The sequence below is a fragment of the Benincasa hispida genome, chromosome 3 (assembly GCF_027475165.1).
Source record: "Benincasa hispida cultivar pf3 chromosome 3, pf3_genome.v1.1, whole genome shotgun sequence".
NCBI classification, from domain to species: domain Eukaryota; kingdom Viridiplantae; phylum Streptophyta; class Magnoliopsida; order Cucurbitales; family Cucurbitaceae; genus Benincasa; species Benincasa hispida.
The window spans coordinates 74,074,780-74,097,699 of NC_143480.1; the positions used below are offsets into that span (position 1 = coordinate 74,074,780).

Sequence of the window (22,920 nt, forward strand, 5' to 3'; positions counted from 1 at the left end):
AATCTAAAAAATCTCTCACTCGTCCTAAAGCTAGTGGAGTGAAGTGTACAATACAAATAAAGTACACAATATAATAAACTAGAGCATTCACTATAGTCAGTAACAATCTCATTATAAACAAACACAAGAAAGACAAGACATAGATCTGGGCAAGGCATGACTAGAGTGTAGGCGAGGTGATTGAGTCATATGGCCCAAAAGGACCGCTTCAACCTCGAAGGTTGAAGTTGACACCAACCAACCTACTCATTTTTCCCAGCATATCCTTTACAAGCCCACAACTTGAGGCAATTAGACCATTCAGCTTGAAAGGCCTACCTCGACCAACCAGCCCCAACTAGTTCCCCTTGCTTGAGTTCAATCTAGCCTTCTCTTATCCCATTTAAAAACGAATTGAGAAAATCCTAGGTTTTGTCCAGTGTATATAGAACTTGATACCTCCATATCAGGTAACTTCATATTCTTCCCTAAAAGCTTGCTCTAATCCTTGTGTTGAAAACTAACTTAAGCATCAAAGTATTTGTGGCAGGCACCACGTTGATGTATAATTCTGATTGTTTTGTAAATAACATCTATAAAATACAGATTCACTATCGATAGCACGTGAAAGTTTAGTGAGTTTCATTGACCAAATATGGCATCAACAGTTACCAAATTTGTTTCAATTTATTCAATAAAGAAAGAAAATTTTCAATATTAAAAAAGGAGGGGAAAAAAAACAAGAAACAAAGATATTATGGAACAAGAGAAGTGTGAGGTGGGAGGTGTAAAAGCATTGGGTGGGAGGCATATTGGAAGCAAGCAACAGGCTGGTTTGTTTTATGCTCTATGACTTTCACTATCTAAAAACAAAAAAGGAGGAATCAAATGCCTCGCTTTTTAAAGAAGAAAAGCATCTTCATTTAAACAAAATAAAAAAAAAAAATGTTATCAACATATCTACATATAGATATATAGGCACATACTATCTTAAATTAACTTTTATCTTTTCATAAAATAAAAATAAAGTATGGTTAATTAGGGTTCCTTTATATAGGTTTCGTTTGGTAACTATTTAGTTTTTTATTTTTATTTTTGGAAATTAAACCTATAAATATCATTTTTGCTCCCAAATTTCTTCGTTTATTATCTTTTTTTTACTAATAATTTAAGAAATCAAACCAAATTTTGAAAATTAAAAAAGTAGGTTTTAAATTTTTGTTTTGGAATTTTGTTAAAAGTTAACAATTTTAATTAAAAAAATACAAATCATGGTAAAAAATAAGAAGAAAATAGACTTAATTTTTAAAAATAAAAAACGAAAAACGAAATGGTTACCCAACAAAACCATAATTATTTGGTTTTAAAAATTAAGTATATAAACACCAATTGCACCTCTAAATTTATTGCTTTATTATCTACTTCCTATCAATGTTTTAAAAAACCTTTTGAAATCTAGAAAAGAAGTTTTTAAAATTTTAATTTTGTTTTTGGAATTTGACTTAAAATTCAGATGAAAATTATTGTAATAAATTGAGAGAAAATAGGTTTAATATTCACAAATGAAAAATGAAATAAAACGGGTCTAAAATATCAATTTAGGGGGTGTTTCGGGCCTGAGTTAGTTATTAAGATAGTATTTAGGTGGATTTGGCAAATGATCAAAATGGAATAGTATTTTTAAAAAATGGCCAAACAACTAAATCTCTTCTACTTTATAGAAACTAGAAATGGACAAATATAGCATTGTTGTCCAATCCCTTGTATGGTGTGTTTTAAACAAATCCAATAAATTAAAAATAAAATATCTAATGATCTTAACTACCCAACCAAAAATCCACTTGAATTTCTTATTTTTCTTAATTTAAGATCAACTCTAGATGACTTGAGTTTGGACTTAATATTTTTTTTATAAGTTATTGAAAACATATTGGAAGAAGGGAGATAGAGGAAGATGGAATTTCGGGATAAATATGTAGTTTAACACTGTGTTATAAAGTATGTGGGTTAAATAAAGAGTTGATTGTTTGAATTTTATTCAACTTAAGTTGGTGGGCGATGGGTCAAACACCAACTTAATCTTTACATTTTCAAATGTTCAAATTTAATCCTTATAAATTTCAATAAAGGGCTAACCAAAGAAATAGCAAAATAAAATGCTTCATTTTGAAAAATAGCAAAAAAATCTTTTGAAATTAGAAAAACGGCAAAGTGATTTTTAGAATTATTAATTATGAATTAGCAATTAACCAACATATCTCTAATTCAAATCATAAAAACCAAGATTTCCCTACCATTTAAAAAATCTAATATTTTTAACTCCTACCAATTTTTACTAATTCAAAAAAGTCTAAAATCCTAACAATCAAGATTTAGAAAAATATTGATTAACTATTGAAAAACATAATATTTTCAAACATTAAACATGAAAATTACTTTTCAAAAAGGAAAAAAAAAATAACAAAAGACGAATATTTTGCTTTCAAAATAACTATTAATTCTCAAGATCCTACAAATACACTATACTAAAAAATAAAACAACTATGTGATCAACCAAAACACAAATATAATGGATTCAAAATAATTATTAAGGTGTGTTTGGAATACATTTTCAAGTATTTAATTTAAAAAATAAATTATTCGAAAAAAATTGTAATGTTTGGGAACCACTCAAAATAGCTTTTTAAGTGTATTCTAATCTGTTTTTTTTTTTTTGTCAAAAGTGTTTAAATAAAAATGAATTTTTTTAAAACACTCTTTTTCTCAAGTTAATCCAAATGAACCTTAAACTACGACAATTTTATATATATATTTAATAAATAATCATATACATCTATAATATATAAAATGGGCTATGAGGAAAAATTGCTTACATTCCCATTTTGCTCTTACATTTTCCTAATGATTTCTATTTTCTTCTTCGTTACAACTATTTAGATCAAGGTGGTTACATGCGAAATAGTGTGTTCTTTTATGTATAAGTCTAGTGAAAATATGTTTGAACATACAGTCATATTCTTTGCTCCATTATAACTATTTAAGTCGAGCGTTACACGATAGTATATCCTTTTGTGTATGGATGTGATCTAGACCATACATATATAACATCATGATCTAATGATGGAAATGTGTTTGAATAGATAATCATGCCTCATGCCCCATCGCAACTATGCATATCAAAGTGGCTACACAACTTTTCATGTATGAGGGTGATTTAGACCATATATGAATGGACAATCACATTATATGCCCTTTAAATTTTCATAAATTCCTATTATATTTTTTTTTCTTCAAATAGTTACAATATTTCAAGTCAACTAACGTAAAAGATTATTTCATTAATTAGAATTTTTAAACATTTTTTATGTATAGTAAAATAACGCTATAAATTTCACATGCATCACAAACTTTATGGTTTAATATATACAAAATTTCATCACAAACTAATGTAAAAGACATTTATTAGTGTCTATTAGTGATAGATGATAGTAGTGATCTATCATTGATAAACAATGATATTTTACTATATTTATAAATATTTTGATTCATTTTGAAAACATACGTAGATTAATCGACATATATTGCATTAGCCTCAATAGAGATTGACGAGTTTTTGTAAGTCTCTTTAAGGAGGCCCACACTAGTGGACTACAGAGTCATGCACAAAGAAGCCTTCTCTAGCCTATGAAAAATGCAATGCACCAGCAGCGACCCACGCCTATGTTTAAGTAAGCCTCCTAAAACCACAACCAATCCTCTTTGATTTTTGGAATCAAGAATGAAGATGGTTGCTAAATTACAAAACTGCCCCTCTATATTGGAACTTGGATTTTTTTTTTAATGAAAAGTTTGGATTTTTCAAGGTATACATTTGATTTTTAGTTTGGATTTTAAGAAAAAAAAATACAGAGTATTTCTAGTTAGTATTCTAAAGGGTATATTCGTATTTTTCGTCATTGAAATTTCCAATTTAAATTATTTTTCATCTTTTTAATACATAATGTTTTTTTGAATTTAAATACGAGATCAAGGTCGGCCAAGGAAGTACGTGCAATATTACCATCACCATGTCTCTAATTCGCCTTTCAGGGATGTAATTCGTCTAAAAGGTTCTTTTTTTTTTCATGATGTTATCTCCATTTGAGTCGCTTAGTAAACATTATACGGAGATGATTTATAAAAAAGATTTTTTTTTTTTTTTTTTTGTATACATCTTATGCTGTCAATACACACGTATCTCCTGCTTAAGTGCAAATACAAGGAATCAGTGTAAATTGGTTATCTGATTTCGAATACATTATATTTGTATTTATGGGGCTTAGTATTATGAAACTAAGGGGTTGTTTGGTCTGAATTCATATGTCTGTGTTTGGGGTGCAGAGTTAAAGTTCATATATCTGGGTATCTGATACAGTTTTTTTAACTCTAAATAATATGCTTTTATGATTACTATTTATGTTTTGCAACTTTTTTATTCAATAATTCTACTCATCTTTGTTTGAATAAAATATGGATTGCAATTTTTTTCTTTTAATTTTTAAAACTTTTCTTTTTTTATTTCTTTTTTTCTTTGGACAATGAACAACAACCAACTCATTACATTTTTTTGTAGAAATATGGTTAAATAAAATGAGAAACTAAAGCGAAATCAAAACTTTTGATTCTAGCTAATTTTTCACCATTATTTTCACTATCATCTTCTTCTTTTTCTTCTTTTTCTTATTGTTTTTCTATATTTTTACTATGTCATGGATTTTTTTCAATTAAATCTCTCTCTACAACCAATAGAATGCACCACATTTAGTTTCACTTTCATTTCCTCTAAATTTGGAGGATTATCAGAGAACAAATCTCTATTTTTCATTAATTCTTGCAAGAAAATGTTTCATGAAAAAATTTCCATTTTATGATTTTTTTTTGTTATATGTTACATATTTCTTAACTACATACATACTTTTCGTTTAAATATTCTTAACACTCATTTGATATGTGAACTTATTACATATAAATATTGTACTTAATGTAAATAAAATAATATTTTTTTATATAATCAACAACCCTACAACATACTTTAACAGTCATCAGTTTTAGAGTAGTCAAAAGTGGTTGTCGAAGTTGATTATCGAAGATGATTTTTGTTGGAGTTTGTAGTCAAAGGTGGTTGTCGGAGCCTGAAGTTGGTCACATAAAGGTGTATTGGAGTTGGTTGTCGAAGTTTGTCATCGGAGGTGGTTTTCAAATCATGAAATTGGTCGGGCGAAAGTGGTCGTCGAAGTTGATGATCGAAGATGATTTTCACTAGAGATTGTAATCAGAAGTGACTGTCGGAGCCCGAAGTTAGTCGCATGAATGTGGTATTAGAGTTGGTTACCGGAGTTTGTTGTCAAAGGTGGTTGTTGAAGCATCGAGTTGGTCATCGGAGTTGCTCGCTCAAAAGTGATCATCGAAGGTGATTTTCATCGGAGTTTGTAATCGGAGGTGGTTGTCGAAGCCTGCGAATGTGGTTGTCGGAGTTGGTCATCGAAGTTTGTTGTCGGAGCCAATTGGTCGTCAAAGTTGGTAGCGCGAAGGTAGTCGTTGGAGTTGGGTCACCAGAGGTGGTTGTCAGAGGTCAGAATTGGTTGTTAGAGTTGGTTGCGTGTAGGTTGTTGAAGCTTGGAGTTGGTCGTCGGAGTTGTCATCGGAGGTGGTTGTTGGAGCCCAAAGTTGGTCGCCAAAGTTGTCACCAGATGTGGTTGACGGAGCCCGAAGTTGTCATCGGAGGTGGTTGTTGGAGTCGAGAGTTAGTTCTCGGGTTTGGCCGATGGGTGTAGTCATTGAAAAGGAAGAATGGAGAGTTGGGGTGAGTTGATAAAATATACCAACTCAACTCCACCAACATTTAAAGTTGGTGGACCAAACAATGAGTTGATATATTATACCAACTCAACTCATGTTGGTGAGCGAACACCCCTGAGTTTTATCACCTGGTATGTTATATTTCAGTTTTACTTGTGAAATATTAAAGTTTATTTTTATTTAAAAAAAAAAAAAACCATAACTGTGTATTAAATATTATAGTGGTTTATAAAAAATAATAAAATATTTATGAAATTGTAATGAGTGATGTTTCAAAATTTTTCATTCCTAATTTTTTTATTAGGTTTATTTTAATATATTTGTTAGTTTTTTTCTTTATTTTAGTACAATATATCATTTAATTAAGCTCATTGAAATTTTGTTTGTACTTTAATTTCTATTTAATAAAATAAATTGAAACTTATTATTAGTTAAGTTTTCAAAATTAGTTTAATGTATAATTTTTTTAAAATGTTTATATTTAGTATCTATCCATTGTTTTTTTTTTCCTGATTGTGGAATATACATTTGCTTTATTAATTTTATACTAATGATATGATGACTTTTAAAAAAAAAATCCTATGTACTCATTTTATCAACCATTTATATAAAAATGAACATCATATTAAAGAAAAATATTGTTCTCAATGACATGAAGGGAAAAAACATCCATCATATAAGGGGGACATCAATAATGTATATGTTGAGTTGATATATTTATTTTATTTATAATTATATGTAATACTTTACTTTCTTATTAATAACTAATTTTGTTGTGAAAGATCTTTTGTTTTTTTTTAAAAAATAATAATATAATTTAAAGAGAAGCTTAGTTTGATTGTTATTATAAGTACATTTTTAAAGCTATTTTAGATTCTATTAAATGGTGTATATGGATTGGATAAGATTAAGTTGAAGGGGTTTTCTGGATCAATCCATTGGATTGGTCGGATTGGCTACTTGAAAGGCCCAAACAAAATCTTCAGTGCGGCCTTTAAAATTCATTTGGGTTGGGTCTGATTGTCAAGATATTATGATTTTTTTTATCAATTTAAAATACTTAAATTTATTTAGGGACGACTGAACAAATGTTTAAATTAAAAGTAGTTTTTTGAAAAACGGTCTAATCCTATTTTTTATTTTAAAAAAAATATTTAGATATTTTAATTATTTAATTTATTTAATTTTAGAATGGAAAATGTATATTTAAAACGAAATCTAATCATAAAAAATCAAATCGAATAAAACATAAATCAAATCCAGAATTCTAAACTAACAAAGTCAAAACTAAATAACTAAAACTCATTTGAAAACAAAATAAGTATCTGACAAAATAACATTAAATATTAAAAAAAAAACGAAATCACTAAAAATGATTTTAAAACAAAATAAATATCTCACAAAATAATATTAAATATACAAAAAAACAAGTATAACAAATTATGCATTAAGCATCAAGAACATAGTTCTTTTAAAAAAAAAAAATTAATAACATATGGTTCTTATAAAAACACACACACAATGGTGACCTAAAAAGAAGAAAAAATACCATTGTATTAAAAAAAATTGGCAAACAAAAAATAGAAAATAAGAATAAAAGAAAATTAATCCTAAACCACCCTAAAATTGGGAAAGCAAGAGAGAAAATACACTGCATTGAACAAAAATTGATTGTGATTTAGCCATTCAATACCATTCACTCCAAAATCTAGAAAATTTGTTGAACAATTACCTTATACTTGAAAACATTTACATTCTTAATAATATCATATGCAACAATCATCTCATAAATTTTTTCATTTAAATACCTTATACTAAACTTAATGAAAATATTCGATTACCATAGCACCATACAAATATTTTGTACTTAATAACTAAATTTTCGTTGTATTATATCACGAAAAATATCTTATACATTACAAATATTAGTAAAACAAAACGTTGGTACACCAAAGATTTTTGTTTTTTTTTTTCTGAAACTTGGTACACCAAAGGTTGAGTCACTACCATAGAAACTTATTATATTCCTAATTTGTTGTATATACCTCGTATTGAGTCATGCACCCAAAAAAAAATTGGGTTATACACCGAATGCTATTGCTCCAATTGGATCATCAAACTTACTTGTTATGTTTCCCAATTTGTAATACACTAAAACTAGAATCATTCCTCCATGGCATTGCCGCGACCAGGGGTGTTCAAAAAACTTGATGGCCCGAAAAAACTGATAACCCAACCCAACTCCTGCAGTTTGGATTGGATTATCAACTTATTTGGATTGGATTTGGTTCAAATAAACGAAAATTTTATGGGTTGGGTTGGTTCATGGGTTCAACTAATATAACCCAAATCAATCCGAACCAACCCGAATTTATATTTAATTTTGATTTTTTTTTTATTTTTTACTTATAACACATTGTTTATACATATATTGATTTTAATTTTATTTAATTTTAATATTTTTTTAATAATCTATTCTTCAACAACTCTTAAATGTAGTTTATTTGCATTTTAGAAAGAACATTTTCACTGTATAAATTAGATTAACCCAACCAATCCAACCTAAATATTGGGTGGTTGGATTGGATTCATTTTTTAATAAGGGTTATTTAGGTGGAAGAAATTTACAATCCAAACAATTAAAAAGTCTTTCAACCCAATCCATGAATATCCATTGCCGCGACGATCCAAACTTCACCATTCCCATCATCGACCTATAGTCAATGGCCCAAAAAACCCCCCATCTTGCTTAATCGTAATCGACCAAATTTGATACTCTTGCAAAAATTGACAACCCAAAATTGGAGTTCTATATCACCTACAAGGATTAGTTGGTTGATGTCAATCCGATTGAAATTCTATCACCCAATCTCATACCACACATCGCCAATGAATCCTTTAGAGTTCAATGTGTTGGGATTTCGCGGCGCATTATGTCGAATAGGTAGAGTGCAACAATTTTATTCTTGGGGAGTCGAAGTCGTCTTTTGTGCAATCCTGATAATGCCTGAACGGCGGCGACAACAAGTACAGCCGGAGATCCTCTTCAAGACAGCGAGATTTGGGAGGTCATCTTTAATCAGATTTTCAGATGCAAAAATATACACATAATATCTATGATTTATATATTACAAAAGATAAATATAATATTTGTATTTTAAAATGATTCAAAAAAAATAAACTCAATTTTCAAATCATAATCTATTTTTAAATTAATCCAAAAAAAGTCGACAAAATATATATTTTTTAGATCCAGCAAAAAAAAATAGGTGATGACCGTTAGGATGGTAAGATGGTAGTTAGGGACAAAATTGGAAAATACAAATGGCACCAAAATCCATCGTGAGATATTTTTCATTAAAATTTAAAAATAGATATTATTCAAAATCACCCCCTCCTTTTATTGCAATTTCTCATTTATCTTATAACACAATTAATAATTAAAAGAATATACATGAATTGTGTTGGATTGGAGGACTTTTTTGGACCAACTTAAAATTTTAAGTTGGTCGGATTGACTACCAAAAGACCTAAACAAGATCTCCAATCTAACCCTTAAAATTCATATTGGATCGAGTTGTTGGGATATTATGATTCTATTTGTTTGAGTTTCAAAATCTAAAATAAAGCAATTATACTTTTTTTAGTTGATAATATGGTAATAAAATTTTCAACACTGAAATTGGCATCTAGAAGTCGAATTGCTTCTTAATAGCCCCATCATAGTCTAGAAATTGGTATTAATTAGAAAAGCTCCATAAAAATGCATGTTTTTTAGATTACAAAAAAAGGTAGTGTGCCAAATATCCATAACTCAACTCCATGTAACTCTTAAACTAACTCAACCCAACTTTACACCTCAAACACAAACTTCTTAAACCAACTCAACTCAACTTTGCACCTCAAACACAAACAATTGTTACCAACTCATCTCAACCCTGCATCCTAACCTCTAGGTGAGAGACACTAAGAAGCTACTACCCTACAACATTTAAATGTCAAGAAAATTCATATGATATTAAATCGTCAGTAAATGACTACCGTTGAATTCATGTAAATACCAATAACATAAATTTACGAATATATCGATGAATATTTATATATTGATGGATATCATGAAAATTTATAAAAACATTGTAAATATTTTTTGTGAAAATTTATAGCAAACTTATATAAGTAATAAACTATGAATTTGAGTATATAATTTAATAATTAAAAGTCAAATATGATTAATAGTGGATAGTAAATGATACTGAAGCCCAAAAATAAATATGAAGCGAATATGTTGTTGATAAAGTCTATTAATCAATAATTAGAAACTAAATATGATATTATAATAGATACTAGTGAGACCCAAAAATGAATATGAAATGAACACGTGATTGATAAAATCTAGGTCATATAAGTAGGTCAAATACAATGCTCAATAGTAAGATGATAAACGAGGAACTAGTCCGATATTAACATAATTTATTTGATAGGGTAATTACTAGTCCCAAGTCATAGTATGTTCAAAAGTTCCAACGTAATTGGAAATATGTCACATACATACACACATATGTCTATGTACGTATGTAAATGCAAGTGAAGTAACCACCAATGATATTCAGCAAGTCTTGCAGAGAAGCCTTTAATATGAAATGAAAGTCGGTCAAAATTGAAAGTAATATTCCATAACGAACGTTAAAAATAAAGTCAAGTTTTACATGAAAACATAATAATCTAAACATTGGGTCCAGTTGGAAGAAAAGTAAAACAAAAATATGGATCCACCCAAGTCAACAAAGAAAATGAAACCTTGACCTCTACCTAGCTGATCAGAAGAACTGCAAAAAAAAAAGAATTAAAAAAAAAAAAAAGATCAGAAACAACAATACACAAACTATACTAGGACCAAAATAAAACAATATTCAATGTTCGGAGACTAAAACAAACATCTTTAAAAGTTTAAAAACCAAAATATAATATTATTCAAAGTTCAAGGACCAAAATAAGATTTAAACCAAAAAATAATTTAACCAAGAAAAGGACAGACATACTGGATAGCAGCTTCAGATTTCCATGAAGAGTAAAAGGAATGAAGCATTAAAAGCATAACCTAACAAGCTTATGAAATCTATAGTGCACACAATGGGATGAAATACGACTACATGATCATCATACCACACACCCAACACATAAGTTCAACAAATAAATGATGAAAAACTAGTCTGATTCGTAGTCAAGTTATGTTAGTTTATGTGAACACATCACCAAACATCACATTCAACACACATGAAATCATCATCTAATTAAGTTTAACCTAAGCTTATCACCTAAAAATGAAGTGCTGTGGAAACAATATAATAAAAGAAAAATAAAGATTGATCCAAGACAAACTACAATCAATCTTGGCTTCTAATGGTTCAAATGAAATGCACAGGAGCACTAAAGGGTAGAAAGGTGGTTAGAACCAGGGCTCCAAAAGTACTCTCAGACAAGTGAAAGACATCTGATCTCTAAGCGGTGTGGACCGGAAATCTGGGCATTGTGAAGAAGTGAACTCAGGAAAAAAAATTATATGAATTTGGTCCATATGTAAAACTAAAGATCCCATTGTGAGGGCAAGAAATAAAGCTATAAGCCAAAGACACTAACGTAAGAAGAATAAAACTGTGATAAGAGTGATTCTTTATGAACTACCGAACCTATGTACAGAAAATAATTTTCGATGAGAATATGGAAGTTAAAACACTAGAGGAAAATATAAACTGAAATGAAAACCAAAAAATCACAGAACTGAAGCACTAAAGAAGCACTTCACTGTGGGAAGAATAGACAAAGATGTCTCAAGAATTTCCAATTGCCATCATGCAATTAGAGTTTGAAGAGACAAGCATAATCATTCTGAAATCAACAGATAATAAGATAGATAACAACACCCAATAACAGAAAATCACAAAGATTGAAGAAAACATATTCCAGAAAATTAATGAAATGTTAGTTGACATGCATAACGATCAGGTTTGCATCACAAGGCTCATTCAGTAAATGCAAAGCAAACAAAAATTGAATACTAGAAAAGAAAACTAACAAAGTCGGCAATATCAAGTATACTGCAGTTATCATATATCACATTGTTAAGATGAACAGCGTCGATGGTTTTCCCATTTGTCCAAATGCAAATGCCAACTACAATTTCTAAATCTAAAAGAGTGGAGGAGGTGACTGTACCTCATATATTGCTGGGGTACATAAATACCCTAATTTTATCACCCTGCAAAATTTTCCAGTAATTCAATCAGAAAACATATCCCAAAAATTACCATAATTAAACAAACATTAAGAAAGAGCTACTCATTCCACTTTACCATGGATTTTGGGGGCAAGTTTGACTTGAACTTAGCTCGAACAATGCCACTGTTCCCATGAGGCCTGGATACCTTGCCCCAAATACATCGGTAGTGAGTTCCATTTTGCTTCACTTTGGCCTTGTAAATGTATGCCAAACGCTTTCCAGCATACCATGCTACTTCTTCCCTGGTATTCACCCCTTCAATTTGGATCAGCGAAGTTCTTGGATACTGGTTTGACTTCGACCTAAACACCAATTCCACATTCTTAGCTCCCACACAAACTATATCCCTCAGTAATTTATCACTAAACCTAACGCATATTTCAATTCTAGTTTCATCTATTTTCTCGGCATCGCACTAAGCTTAGAAAGTATCCTCTTTCATCATTTTCTGTTTTCCTAACTATAGCCAGATACGTACTATTCATCGCTAAAAAAAGAATCAACCCAATATTTCATTATCAAAGCGAAATCAATTACCTCTTGTACCCAAGCACCGTTCCTCTGACGTAGAGTCTGAAACAAACACAATACATTAGCACAGCCGTAAGGAAACAAAGAAAATCAAATAATCAAATCGGGTTGAACTAGGGTTTGGAGAGCGACCTGACTCTTTCTCCCTGCCTCCCCTTCACCATGGCTGCCGCAGTCTAGGGTTCTGAAAAACGACACCTTCAAACAACGAAACTAAGAACTAAGATCGGTAATCAAGTGTAATCGATATGGAGAAGGGAAAAGGGGGAAATCTTAGAGGAATAATCACCTTAGATTTGCAGGTTGAAGTAAGGAAGATGGAGCTGCGGTTCAAACAAGAAGGTGGCCGCTAGTAGAAGAGGAAGGTTTTATATTGGGGATTTGAGGCTCAAAATGAGATAAAGTGCTTCTAGGGTTTTTGCTGTTAGGTTATTTTTATTATTTTCTTTGAAAATAGTATTTTTTTCCCCCCATTTCTTTGAAGATAATTTGAAAATGGTCATACTTTCAAAGTTAAATTACAAAATTTGTCACTAGAATTTTAAAGCTGTATCTACTACTTTTTCAATTTTAAAAATTTCTTATATAAATAAAAGAAATGTTTTATATAAATTAATCTAAATTTTTTATTGGAAAAAATACTTTTTAGTATCTAAATTTTGAATTTGGTTTCTATTTAGTTCTTAAATTTACAAAGGTTACAATTTAACATTGATATTTGAGTTTTGTTTCAATTTGATCCCTAGGTTTCAAGATTTACACTTTTAACCTTAATTTTTCACCCAATACTCGTTTTTCATCTTAATTGTTAATGTATCTTAATAAGTTTAAGAGAATTAAAAGAATTATAATTAATCGAGTTTCAATATTTTTCATCACTTTTAAAATTAAATTCAAACTTTCACTTTATAATTATTTTAAACTAATTAAAAGACATTGACCACACTGATTAAAAATGAGTACTTAATGAAAACTTATGGTTATAAATGTCAAATATTGAAACATATGGACCAAATTGAAACAAAACTCAAATCTCAATGGTGAAATTGTAACATTTTGAAACCTAGGGACCAAATAGAAACTATACCTAAAACCTGAGGACCAAAAAGGTTTTTTTTTTCTCTTTTTTGTTTTACGTCTAACAAGTCTTTAACATTTCTTAAGAAGTCATAAACTTTTGATATTGTTTGATTTAATTAGTTGTTTTTTTATTAATTATAACCTTTCATATCTTAGTTTCTATAACATTTTAAAATTTGTATTATGTCGTCCATTCGTTTTCCCTCTATTTTAACTGTAGGTTCTAATTATCAAGCATCTCACATTCGATAAGGTAATAAACTACTAGAGTGTATAGGGTTAAGGGGTAGGCCTCCCCTAATTCTAGATTTTGCCTAAATTGGGTAGATACTAGCTTTCGCTCATATGTTGCACGACCCTTACTTATTTCGACCCGGACGTTTTCAAGATGCCCCTAATAACCAACGAATGGCAAGTACTTTTCCTTGTGTGGATCCTATTTCAGTGGGAACTTGATGAGTTGATCCGCCTACACGTCTTGCTTTTACTGCCATATCGGGAGTTACTCCACGTATTTCTTGACGGAAAACAAATAGTGGATTTGTTTTTGTTTTTTGTTGAATCTTTTTTCATGGCTCGATAGATAATTCGATAAGCCAATTAGAATTCTCAGATGTACTAATAATAGCAAGTGCATCTTTGATGCAATCATCGATTCTCGAGAGAGGTCACAATTACCGCGAGCAAATATATTAATGATGAGGAACACATTTTTTGCTATTATACTAATACTTGTATTTGCTCTGCTATTCTGCCTGAGCCTGACTAAGGAAGAATTACGAGGTATAAAACAAAAAAATATGCTAATTCGGGTTGGGTATACTATATTTAATTTATAACGGGACCCACCCTTAACCCATTAACGAAAAAGAAAAAAAGCAAAAGATAAGGCCATTCCATTTCGATAAAAGACCCACACCCAAGTTTCATAGCTTTGGGTCTACTATTCCGATCATGATTTTCCTACCCCCAGAGGGAAAGTCCTTGCCAAAAATGCCAACGATTACTTTCTTATTTATCAAAGAAAAATAAAATGTGTTATAAAGAATTAATTAATCAATTAGATATTCAAAAGTAAAAAACTTAGATTGGCTAATTCCAGTGTTCCCATGTATGCGCCTGCCAAGCTATTGATATATTTGTTGTCAGAGCAACCAACGGGTTTCATTCATGTGTATGTTAAGTAGGGAAAAAAGGTGAAATAAGTTGAATTGAACCTTCATTCTCTCTTTCTTTTCCATAAGGTAAGGTCTATGAAGATGAAATAAGGGATGCATTCAATCTATTAGAAGTAAATCCTTTTCTTGATCTTTACTCTTCTGAGGGTCTAATAAGCAGAGGAATTGCAAGAGACTCAACCAATTCCTCTCCTCTTGGGATCCTTCCTCATCAAGAGAAAGATCCACTCATGCATAGCTTTAACTAAGAATAGTAATGCAAGGGAGTCTTCTTCTTCGAAGTCGCCCTAGGTTCCGATCCACCATCGATGATACCCTTTTTGCTTAAGTACTAGTTCACTTCACGAAAAGAAAGAACTCGTTGAGACAAGGTCCATTGTGAGAAGAACCTCGTCTCTCCCCACAAGGGTTGATGAATGTGACACATATAGAAGGATGTTGTAGAGACAGAATTTGCACCTATAACCTTAAGATGTAAAGCCTGATGAGTTAACAAATTGCTCCACGTAGCGGTGGAAGATGCTTACCATATGAACTAATGAGCGGACCAGGGTCTTCTTGAAGGATCTCATATCGAGAGTTCCATGAGCGGGTTTAGATCGCTCCGATTTCACAGTGACCGAAACACAAACAACATACATTCAACACATACAATTATGCATATAAACCTCATTATCGGCATGCTCAGAATACAATAATTAACAAGAAAAAGATCATACCAAATGAAGACTCTCTTCGTATGTTTGAACCCTAAGCAGCAGAAAATCTCCCGCTGATCTACCAGCACCCGGCGAATATGTCGACTGCAATAGCATGATCAGAACGTACACGAACAATGCAGCGAGGACGACACCACCACAAGAGGAACCTGGGTATTCTCGACGTAAAAAACCCAAAGAATGGGCTTTGGTGAGTTTGGTAGAAGACGGAGGAGAAGGCGCCGTGTAGACGATAAACAAGTGGGAGATAAAACTCTGCTATCGTATAGCGAAAATGCTTGTCATATAGTAGAGCTACACGATCGTGTATGGAAGACTAAACGATCGTTTAGGTAAAACGTATACCATCGTTTAGAGAAAACGTGAGGCAGATGATCGTTTAGACGGACGAGCTTCTATCATATAGGATCTCGCGATCGCTTTCACAGATTCTTTTGGGCGCGCGATAATATGAATGCACAAATTAATAAAATGAAAACGATTTTCATTATTTTAATCCGCCGGTTATCATAACTATCACATCCCCACTTCCCACGTCCGAATGTGGATAAATTCGTTAATTATCAAATAATTAATAAATATAATCATATTATATTTATATCCTATAGTTTGATATCATATATCTACTATAGTACTTTCTCCTCTACTTGATATAAATCATATTTATATCTAATTTCCTCCAAAAGAATGTATCTCATACATTTAGCCAATTATATCATATATAATTGAACTTTCTCTTGTCAATTTGAACATTTCAAATTAACCCAAACACTGGTTCTCGACTTTATCCAAGCTACCCAGGTGACCTAATGGACCTGTGGCTCGAAGCTCCAACGGTACGTGAATAGCTAACTAAACTCTTTAGCCACGAGATCCACCATCCGTTAACTGTCAGTGATTCCACTAAAGACCAATAGCTGAACTCTTCTTACCACAGATATATTTTTGTGTCCATTGGATATAACCAATCATAAGTACGATGACCCTTCACAGATGCTCGTAAGTACAAATGGGCCAATTTACCGTTTTGCCCCTGTAGTTACATCTCACTCCTTAAGTACCACCGATTCCTCTAATGAACAATACAACATAGTCCAACTATGTGTGAACACCTATCGGGCCAAGAGAAGGTGTGTGGCGTCACATCGTTCAAGCCCCGGAATCAGCCCTTAAGGGAGCCATCTATCTACTTACCACTGCCTTGGAGAATGAGTGAATTCCATCTTGTGTAGCTGAGTTCCCAGCTCCCAAATTAGACGAATCCTCAAAATGGTAGGTTTGAATCGGCGATCTGGCCACTCACACCCATACAAATAAAAGGATCGCCCTCAATGGCAGGAGTTCCCAACTCACTTAGGATTGAGGTCATGTTACCTATGGTGATCCTAGTGAAGTGAAGTCTCTGTCATGAATGGTGTTATATAACGAGACATTAACATTTCATGGTCAGGTCTTATACAAACTCTTTGTATAGGACGCCATCATTCGCATGTCCCCAACACGAAGGATCAGGACCAGACATCTGTGACAAGTCACAATACTTGTGACCATTCCACAAAGCGGGCCGTGTCCGTAGTGTTACCTGGATAAGGTTTCCTTCCTTTATTCATTTACTACAGACCATTTTTGTTATCACTCAAGACATGATCCACTTGTATGTCACCACATACATGCTTGAGTCACATACAGATAACCAGGGATTTTATGTTTATTGGTTTGTGGTAAAGCAAATAAAATAAATAACTGAGCAAAAAACAAGATGTGAAGTAAATATCATATATTAACAACACAGGTGTTCATATATACTGTTTACAAACTATAGGACACGAGACTTTAGGGCATCAACCCCAACACTCCTTTGTCTTGGCTAGGAAGACTAGTTCATAAAGAGATGCATGTGAGACTCTTTTTGTTGATATCGATCACGATTCTATTATTAAACAATATCGATCTCTTTCTTTAAGCACATCGGCTATCATGCTAGAACTTCAAGCTATTGGGATGGGAAAGAAATGCAAAGCGCTTCTTTGAGAATGCTTTTTCATATGGGAGGTCAAAGACAAGGAATCCTTTTAGAAGTTATAGGAATAACATCTCTTACTCACTTTAGCTTCCTTTGCCAAAGTCTGAGGCCTATAACTCGTTCTGATGAGCAGGGTTGCTTGAGAACGGAGAGAATGGGGTCAAAAACACGTCTGGGATGTGGGAGCAGAGTTACGCCAACACTTAGAGGAATGAGATAAGCTCCCATTCACAAGGCCCATAAGGTTGAATAGAATTAGAATGTGCGAGTGCCCTTCAGAACTACCTTGAAAAGTGCAGTCGTGAACCAATGCCCATGACTGCCAAAACCAAGAACTTAGTCACACGTCTGGTAACTGGTTGAGATCGGCTATGACCTATTTTCCTTAAAGAAGGAAATGGAACAAAATCTTTTTCTTCCCGTTCGAGAGACTCAACTAAGGCAATCCCATGTTGTGCCACCCAAAGAAAATGCTTTCTTTTTTCAGGCCTCCTAACAACATTACATGCTAGTTTAGCTGGTGGAGCTGTTGTAATGAGTGGAGTAACTAACCTTTTGAATTTGGCTTCTTCTTTCTAGAGATAGTTTCCAAAATGCTCTTATAGTTCGATCTGCCTTGCCTTCCTTTGAAGCAGCGATATCCTATTTTGAAGCCACTAATAGCGAATTGCTCTTTGTCCGACCAAAATTCATATAATATATACTAGTCGGTGAAACTCCCCCCATTTGAATCCTACGCTTGCAACTTGACTACTAGGGAGCTTTTGCTGACGGATGGGGTAACTCAACTTTACACGTTGTCTCTAAATCCTCTTTTCCACCACGCTTGCAGCAAAGGAGGCATCTAACCTAGTGGTATCCGTTCTTGGCGCAACTAATTCATTTAGGGCAACTCTCTCAATTGGTTAGCTAGTGTCATTGGCCTTTGGCTTCTGGCTTTCAGACTAGTATCGGTTCTACGTACAACAATGTGTTGAACTATTTCAACAAGTCTGCACGTAAATATCCAACATTCAATGTTCATACAGCAGTATCCACAAATCCTTTCCGCTCTCCGTAGTAAGAAATCATATGTTCCGTTAAGGATAGCCCTTCATGTAAATTGCTTTGAATGGTAATGATAAGCAAATGAAAGACTTTCGAAAGATTTTTATCCATCCACTTGATATTTTGAAAATGAGTTGGTTGAACTTGCAATTTGACTCATTCAAATGACATAAGTCAACAATGGAATTTGATTCCATTGGATGGTACCAGCGAAATCGAGTGCGAACTCCCATTTCATTTTCTATTGAATTAACCGATCAACTTGCATTTCCATCGAACATTTATTTTGGATTTCAATAGTTTTCGAAACTACAACATTTTGACATATTTTAATTTATTATGGGAATAAATCCTACGACTTCTGGTCCTAAAGATGGGTTACTCTTACAACACGTCCTTGGACAATGCTCAAGGCTCTAGGTTGAGTAGCAAAAAAAACTTTTAATTTATCATGAGCTCAAATGATGGATTCAATAAGTTCTTGCCAATAACCACACTCGTTGAATAGAAACATTAAACTAAAAGCCATACAAAATGAGCACCTAGGAAAAACAGGCCCTATATAGATAATGAAGAACTATAAGACTGAATTACTTGGGATGCCTGTGCCCATAAGAAATTGCGAAGCCACCCATTAATAGTAATAGAACTCTGCGCAAAGTTTCATCTCATAATATGAGTTACTACCTCTTGTTCACTTACACTACCCCAAAGATCTGACTGCATTTTCCAACTGAAATGGAATACTACTACCAAAATTGAATTGTACATCCAAAATAGCCCTAAGAAGACATAATCTCATTCCTCTTACTATAAATTTTATTTTTATCAGTATTGACATGTAGAATAAGACTTAGAATAAGACTCTATCTTTATTCTATTCGCATATGATTAATCAGTTCTTCAAAAGATCAATTAAACTATGTGTGATGGAGTAAGTGATTTGATCGATGAATATTCAATTATTTTATCAACTTGGAGATATTGGAATTGATTCATAATAATTCGTTCACTTTTGGAATTGATTCATAATAATTCGTTCACTTACTCATCTTTCGATATGAAATATATGTATCATAGTAGATTTTTGCATTATTTTAGTTATTATCTTGTTTTATCATTTTTTAAATAAAATTTCATAAAGATTTTTGTACAAATTCCCCAAAAGTTAGTTATAATCCGATCCAACAACAGAGATTCTTAGTAAAACTAGAGATCCTCTAGAGATGTAGAAAAATGCAAGACTCCAAATAAGTTGGAATCAAAGGAAATATGGAGAAAACTCATTTAACATAACCCATTGAAGAACACCTCTTTCCTCTGAATTTTTCAGCAAAAATTCAGTCGGTTCTCATCTCTTTCTTCACTCCAATCTCTTCAATATATTGCAGACTATCATGCAAAGAGAAGTGCTACATGGGATGCAACTCATGCTTGGAGTAAATCAAGGAAGAGATGGTGGGTTTCTTGTAAGCTACTTTGAAGATGACTTGGAAAACCCCATTTTTTCAAGTTTTGTGATTTTCAATTTTCAAAATCCATTTTGATTTTAAAATCATATTTTATTTCTAAAATCAATATTTATTAATTTTACAAATTAATTTCAAAAATTAATTTTTTAATAAAATTAATAAATAATTATTTAAACAATTTAAACAATTCTAATTAATTTAATATCTAATATTAAATTAATTTTTACACAAATTCATCTTCATATATTTAAATCATATTTAAATATATTTTCTCCAATTTCCGTTTGATTCTTATTTGAACGTTTCAAATTAACTTATCACACTACTCTAGAGCTAATCCATTTTCGAGCTAGTAGGGAGACCTCATGGACCTACAAATCATGGGCTCCAACGATCCGAGATTAAGCGGCTAAACTTATTAGACCGATCTAACCCCCATTCGTTAACTAATGGGTCACTCCACTAAAGCCCATAGTTGAACTCCCCTCACTATAGATATATTATGTCCACTCGATATAACCATGATTAGTAAGTTAACCGTTCACAGGTTGTTCGGAATAACGGTTGGGTCAAATCTCTGTTTTACCACCGAAATTACCTCTTGTTCTTTAAGTCCCCACTGATCCCCTAATGAACAATTGTTTTGTGATCTAATCACAAAATCAAGTGTTGGGATTGGTGTCCTCATCACAAGTATCGTGTTCAAATTTGATTTCTAATTCACATAATTATCCCCAATAAATTTATCTAATGCCAACACTTGTATTATTGAACTTGTCATTCTGAAATTAAATATCCAATCAAGTTTTAACAATTTTAATAATTTATCCAAGATTATTCTTTTGCACCGATACTACATCAAGACATTCTTGACTAAATACTACCTCTAGAATAACTCATATTCCGATAGTCATTTAGGTACCGCTTTTGGTCAAACATTATTAACAACTAATAATTCTGTAAGTGTAGACCCACCATTTTCGGACCTCAGAGGCCACTAATGACCAAAGAAATCCTATCCATTTTTGGAGCTTGAGTTGTTCTGAATCCTATGTTACAACCCTCTGAGGCGATAGTCGTCATTAAACGACTAGCAAAAGGCCACCTAAAGCTAACCAGCAGGTGCAACATAGGAATCTCACGGTCCAAACTAATGGAGGAGAATGCAGGATATGTTGACACATTTCCTTCACCCACTTACTATGAACTACTTCCTCTGTTCACCTTGGTATTGACTCATACAAACACTTTTCAAAAGAAGGTCACTTCTAGGGTGACACGAAGCGTCATATGAATCTCACGGTGTGAACTATATGGAGACGTGCAGTTGAAATCATACCCTTGATCTATGATCGAACAACTTCCTCTTATTCACCCGAATCTAAATTTAAGCTAAAAAATACTTTCCGAAGGGAGGTCACTTCCAGGGTGACACAAAGTACCGCTTAAATCCAGATTGTGAACTCTTAGGGATGCGAGAGCTAAGAATAACATACCGTGTAGGTTATTAATCTCTCGCTGAAGTTTTCTAATAACTCTATCATATAGAAGTTATTCACCACCACTGAAGTGTTCTAATGTTTGGGTAACCTTATACTTAGGTTCTTTTCCGGCTAAATAAAAATAACCCTAAGTCTATGTGGTTTATCCATGTATAACTTTTATAAATGGACTTAAACCTATGATGTCTAAGTGATAAACCCTTTTATTACCTCACATCACTCACGAATACTCATAAAACTGGTTACCAACGCTCAATTATTCGACCATAATCCCTAGGTAGGAGGTGTTCCGTAGACCGTTAACTTAAATACCCCCAACCTTGGATGGGATTATATACTAGTTGAGTTTGTAACCCTAGTTTTACAAGTTTAACGACCTATTTTAACTAATTAAAACAAGTGGTTAACCTACGTGAGCATGCAACTGTTCTTTGTTATGGATTTTAAATGTCTAACCCAATTTTATAACAACTTATAAAACTTTAGACATGCTAAACATCCACAACATACAAGCATTCGATATCTAATATAACACTTACATGAAATACAAGAAACCCTAACATGCATATTATATATTATAACAAATTATAACATACTTTCAATGCATGTTGCATGCTTCCTATGGTGGGAATTTAAATCTAAATGGCATAATATATGCACATACAAGATTTATTTAATTATAACATACATCCAATGCATAAATAATTAAACACGTATTGATATGGTTTTAGTTTTGGCAAGAACAAATAAATAAAAGCCTAACTTATTACAAAAACAGCTTCAACACCGCTCGAACCACTCCAAAACCGCTTGAATCGGACCCGAACCGTCTGAACCGGACCAGTAAAAATTGAACCGAACTAACCATAAATGATTTGAAGTTGAACCGGACCAAACCTCAAGAGAACTGATAACTGGTAGAAATGCCAGTTATTATAAGCCTTTTATTTAGAATCATGAGGGCTAATAAGTAGAAAATGCGATGATAATACTTAGAATTTGCAAAAAATTGAGTTTTGCATCAATTAGCACCTAAATCCTCACTGACCCTGATATTATGCGTTACTCCATGCCAAAGTGTCTATTTTTTTAGCTATCACAGGAATCAAATGCATGCGTTGGAAATAAGCAATTGAAGACAAACGCATTTGCTGAAACTAGGCGATCGCAACGATAAACACATGTGCTGAAAGTTGGATCGTATGTATCCATCATATGGAGGTTGCGGTGATCAATTGGAAATTGCGGCCACGGAGTGACAACCATAATAGAAG

At 32.3% G+C, this 22,920-nt stretch overlaps 1 protein-coding gene across 2 annotated transcripts; it reads right to left on the reverse strand.

Annotated features, from left to right (window-relative positions):
* Nucleotides 1–10,422: 10,422 nt before the first annotated feature.
* LOC120074666 (large ribosomal subunit protein eL33w-like) lies at nt 10,423–13,111 on the reverse strand. 2 transcript variants are annotated; one of them, XM_039027866.2, is made up of 6 exons: nt 12,915–13,111; nt 12,758–12,823; nt 12,632–12,667; nt 12,168–12,396; nt 12,031–12,073; nt 10,423–10,643 (listed from the first exon to the last, which is right to left on the reverse strand). In XM_039027866.2, exons 2-5 carry the CDS (start codon nt 12,787–12,789, stop codon nt 12,032–12,034), a joined length of 339 nt encoding a protein of 112 aa, XP_038883794.1. In that variant the 5' UTR covers nt 12,790–12,823; nt 12,915–13,111; the 3' UTR covers nt 10,423–10,643; nt 12,031. The 2 variants fall into 2 exon arrangements, with proteins under 2 accessions (XP_038883794.1, XP_090168398.1); XM_090312272.1 differs by having other exon boundaries at nt 12,758–12,838; nt 12,915–13,027.
* Nucleotides 13,112–22,920: the final 9,809 nt, after the last annotated feature.